We start from the raw sequence: 4735 nt of genomic DNA on the forward strand, positions 1-4735 counted from the left end.
AATGGAGCACTTAAAAAACATAGATTATATTATAGATTATTATAAGAATAATACAAATAAATATTACAACAGTAAACAGTGACAATGATAATAAGAGTATTAAAACTAAGGACAATAAAAGAGTAAGGTATAACTCGTATAAGCGTATAACTCAAATAGTTAGTGCATCCCTCTTAGTTTCAAGAGATCTTGACATTGATTCTCAATCTAAACACCAAAAAAAAAAAAAAAAAATAAGGTCAACAAAAGTCTCACAATTACTATATGAGTATATTCCATGAAAAAAGTAGCCTTAATAAATATAGTAAGTTTCTTGTCAAAAAATAAATAAATATATATACATAGTTGAATTTAACCCAGTGCATCGACCCGAATATGACCCGACCCGAAGTTGACCCGAAATTTGCACCCGAAAATCGACCCGACCCGAACTGACCCGACCCGAAAATTGACCCGACCCGAACTCGACCCGAAGTGTTGACCCGATACCCGACCCGACCAGATTATCAGTTGACCCGAAATCAACCCGAAATGACCCGACCCGACCCGAACTTGACCCGATACCTATTTGACCCGAACTTGACCCGACCCAAAATGACCCGACCCGAATACCCATTTGCCAGGTCTAGCTTCATCCCACATCCGTGTTTTCTCATCCCAAATTACCTCAACGTTGTTCCGGCAAGGCGGTGACGGCGGCAAACAAGGGTCTCCAAAGCTTGGAAACAACTTAATCAAGTATGCTGCTCAACTTCTCGTAATATGTAAAATCAAGGGTTTAATTGTTTTTTTTTTTAAGGGGAAACGCCTATTTATACCGTGAATTAAGCTTCCCAAGGGTTTCCAAACTTCCAAATTATGAGAGACGTATCCCAGAATTAGGAAACTCTATGAGCCGTTACGATGCGCTTCGAAACGTAATACGTTTCCGAACATTTTGGACACGATACGTCAGTGAATTTTGCCGTTTCCGTGTATCAGAGATGATAACTTTGGGCTAGTTTTTTTTTTTTTTTACCAAAAATGCAGGAAACCATAAAAAAAAAATAGTTAGGATTTTTTTTGTTGTCAGTTTTCAAAAACTTGATGTTTTAAATAAAGTTGACTAGCTTTTTATTCTTTTAATCAATAGCATAAAAATACGAAAACAAATAAAAAAATCAAACGAACCCTAAAACAGATAAATATGATATATAATTTTTTTTTTTTTTTTTTTGAGGAAGTAGATATGATATATATTACGTATATGAATGTAGAATAGGTTTTAAAAAAAAAATTAAATAAAAAATAGTTGATCTTCATTACCTTGTCCTTTCAATGCCAAATTTTATTTATTTTTTTAAATCATCAAATATCAATTCCACAATGGTTTATTTTAATTTAAGACAGTGGGAATACATGGATAGTTGCTATGGCGTATACTTGTGCTCTGTTTATAAGTATAGTAATTATGTTTCAAAAAAAAAAAAAGTATAGTAATTACGGTAAAGTGAAGAACACATGATTACTTTACTGGTAAAACAGAATCATTGGCAGGCATGGCAGCATATAGTCTCATAAGTTATGCAATTATCTGAATAATAGATTGGATAAAATACTAAAAATTAGAACTATGTCATTGGTAAAGCTTCCATCAAATTACACTGAAATACAAAATAAATTCAGCATAAATTCATTACCAGCATGCTACAGGATGTGATGTGTGTCAGACTGATAATCATGCAGCTTATCGGACATAAACAAATAAATAAATATAAAATAACAAATAAAATTGGAAATACCTTTGATTGATGAATTTGTTTGAGCTCATGATTAAATTGATACGCGAAGGAAGTTCTGAAAACAGCAACTCAAAAGCCTCAAAGACAACTTACAAAATCCCACTAGCTTAACTCCCTTTGTTGATCTCAAAACCAGAGAGAAGCTATTCCTTTGAGCAAAATTGGAAAAAATAGGATAGTAGTACATCCAGACAGTCCTGATAAATTATGCTTGTTGATAATGATACAACTTATACAGCAAAACCTTTCCTGCTGCATTCCCCGCAGCCATGAAACCACCAGCAGGACTAAAATCCAAACATCTTGGATAATGTAGTGTTTTGTTTGCAGGAGGCCAGTTAGAAAAGACAGTAAATGAAGGGATGTGAACCAGCTTTAGGCTGCTCTTCTGCATAGTTGAACAGATGGCTAATATCTGGGCATCATGGTTGAATTTCATGAAACTTGCTTCAGTTCTGAGATGGTCAAGCGTTTTGATTGGTTTTCTCCTACCACCCAAAAATTCCTCCCTGTTGTACACATTAACTATTCCACTCGATGAGCCAGCTGCAAATAGATTCCCTACTGGTGCGGTACAAAGAGCAGTGCCATTTATGGAGCCCTCGTCCACACCCTTATGGAGACAAGTTCTTGTTCTTAAATCCCAGTGGTAGACATGCCCATCACCACCAGAACTCAGCAATTGCTGCCCGTCATCAGTAAATGCTATTGAGCGAGCTGTTCCATTCATTTTAAGGGAGCCAATCAGTTCCTTTGTTTTAGCAGATACCAATAAGATGTAACCTTCACTTCCCAAAAAGGCTATAGTACGAGAATCTGGTGAAACCTCAAATACTTCTAAGCTTTTTTCCTCTCTTCCAGTCAGTGGCCCAATCTTATCAACATTTCCCTTGGATATGTCGACGCTGTAAAAAAACTTTCTTCTCCCTGAAACAATAACTTGAGAGCCGTCAGGTAAGAATGATGCATTTCTAATAGGACAATCTTCAATGAAGATGGAATCCATCATTTTATTCCTCTTGCCATCAATCTGAAAAAACCTCAGCTTTCGGTCTAATCCAGCAGCAAGGAGTAACTGATGATTTCTGTGAAACTGGACAGAGTTTATTGGGCCATTAGAAGGGTCTTCTGCATTTGCATCTACTAATCTCGAGTACTCAAGGATTCCAGGCAAAAGCTTTCCCCCTCTCTTCACCACAAGCTCTTCATTAGTTTTAAGAATATCATCAACACTTTTATACCCTGAAGCAACCACAGCTCCATTTTCTACCTCAGAATCCTCGTCAGAATCATATGTTCTGACCTTCGAATCAAGATTGGCCCAATCTGTGCCAGGGTTCAGTTTTGCATGGTGAGCCCTCAACCTTGACACATACGCAGAACCAGATATAACGGTCTCATCTTCTTCCTTCCTCAGCTTCCTCAACCTATTAACCTTTGAGATATTAACAACAGTCTCCTCATCATCCATCCAAGCAGGCTTCCTTTGCTTATCACCATCTTCATCAGCAGATCCCACTTGATAACCCCCATCTTCTTCATTAATCAACACATCTTTATTACCAGAGCAGTCCAAGACAAACAATGCAGAGTCATCTACATCCAACACACCTTTTTCATCTTCATCTTTATCCTCATCTTCCTTTCCAAATTCAACTGGGGAATGAAGAGAACCAAACAAAAAATTCCCCAACTTCTGCATTTCCAATTCTTCCTCAGCAAGAATCTTCTTTTCCTCCGCATCATTCTTCTTCTTTCTTTTCTTATGACTTACAGCAGCTTCAACATCAGAACCTTCTTCCTCCAAAATCTCCTCCCTGCCTTCCAACAAGGATAGCTCCTCACCCTCATCACCAATCCGCTTACCCTTCTTCTTCTCTTTAATCTTAACAACAGCATTTTGAGAGATTAAACTCATCTCTACCGCACAAAAACATACACTCCTGGCTGCAAATCAAATTAAATCAATTTTAAAAATCAATCACTTGAAATTTGATCTAAAAAACTCCAGAAATGCTTACAAAAATCCCACCTGTACATTACACAAACTAAACCAAAGAATTACAAAAATAACATAACCTCACATAAATTCATGTAAACAAATAAAAACTACAATTTTATTCAGGACAATAACACATCTCGACTATACAAAATTACAACTTCCTAGCTTCATATCAGCCCAAAAGAACATAATTTTTAACAACATTCTTATTATAATCAAGCATACGAACATCAAATAACTGAATGATTCAGAGATAGAGAGAAAATCCCAATCAGACAGTGGCAATTGACAACTTTACCAGGCTTGCCCTAAACCAGGACAGGACTGGCCACCCTTGGCACCCTAGGCTATTAGCAAGGAACACACACTTCAACAAAATACATCTAAATCCCAATTAGCAAGGACGGATTTAAGTGTAGCTGTGTAGGTCATACCCACCCTGTTAATTAGTAAAATTTCAAAACAAATACAAGTATGTTGCATCTCAAATTCTCAATATCATATATCAACGAAAAGGATTAGTTAGACTAACTATTTCCACATCAAAGCGACTACCAACTTGTGTAAAGTCCCTGGTTCAAATCTTATTGACGCCCTAACAGCCTAAGTGCCTAATCACTAATCCTTCATCTTAGTATTTACCAGTTAGCTTCCTGTTTTCAGCGGCATCTTTTCCTTCTCTTTCCCATTGTTTACAATAATTACAGTATCATAAACCTTATTCTCCTCTTATGTTAAGTTCTAGATTGGCATTACCCAAATTCACACGATTTCGTAAATTAAAAAGCAAGCATTGTACTGTCTCATACTATTTGTGGTAACACCATTACTAAGAATTTTATCAGCTCAGGCCGTATCGAAACGACGGAAGAGGGGCAGCCGCCCAGGGCCTAAAGAGTCGATATTCATAGTTCTGTCTTTAACATTAAAGGGTTATATAAACAAAAGCTTG

The 4735-nt window shown here is 36.7% G+C and overlaps 1 protein-coding gene across 1 annotated transcript; it reads right to left on the reverse strand.

The window, feature by feature from the left end:
* Nucleotides 1-1986: 1986 nt before the first annotated feature.
* LOC110689935 (U3 small nucleolar RNA-associated protein 18 homolog) lies at nt 1987-4043 on the reverse strand. Its single transcript, XM_021866760.1, has one exon. It carries the CDS (start codon nt 3697-3699, stop codon nt 1987-1989), a length of 1713 nt encoding a protein of 570 aa, XP_021722452.1. The 5' UTR covers nt 3700-4043.
* Between the last annotated feature and the right edge of the window lie 692 nt (nt 4044-4735).

The sequence above is a fragment of the Chenopodium quinoa genome, unplaced genomic scaffold (genome assembly GCF_001683475.1).
Source record: "Chenopodium quinoa cultivar QQ74 unplaced genomic scaffold, ASM168347v1, whole genome shotgun sequence".
Taxonomy (NCBI): Eukaryota; Viridiplantae; Streptophyta; class Magnoliopsida; order Caryophyllales; family Amaranthaceae; genus Chenopodium; species Chenopodium quinoa.

Coding starts and splice junctions, on each gene's coding strand:
- LOC110689935 (XM_021866760.1), bottom strand. CDS start 3,699: ATGAGTTTAATCTCTCAAAATGCTGTTGTTAAGATTAAAGAGAAGAAG.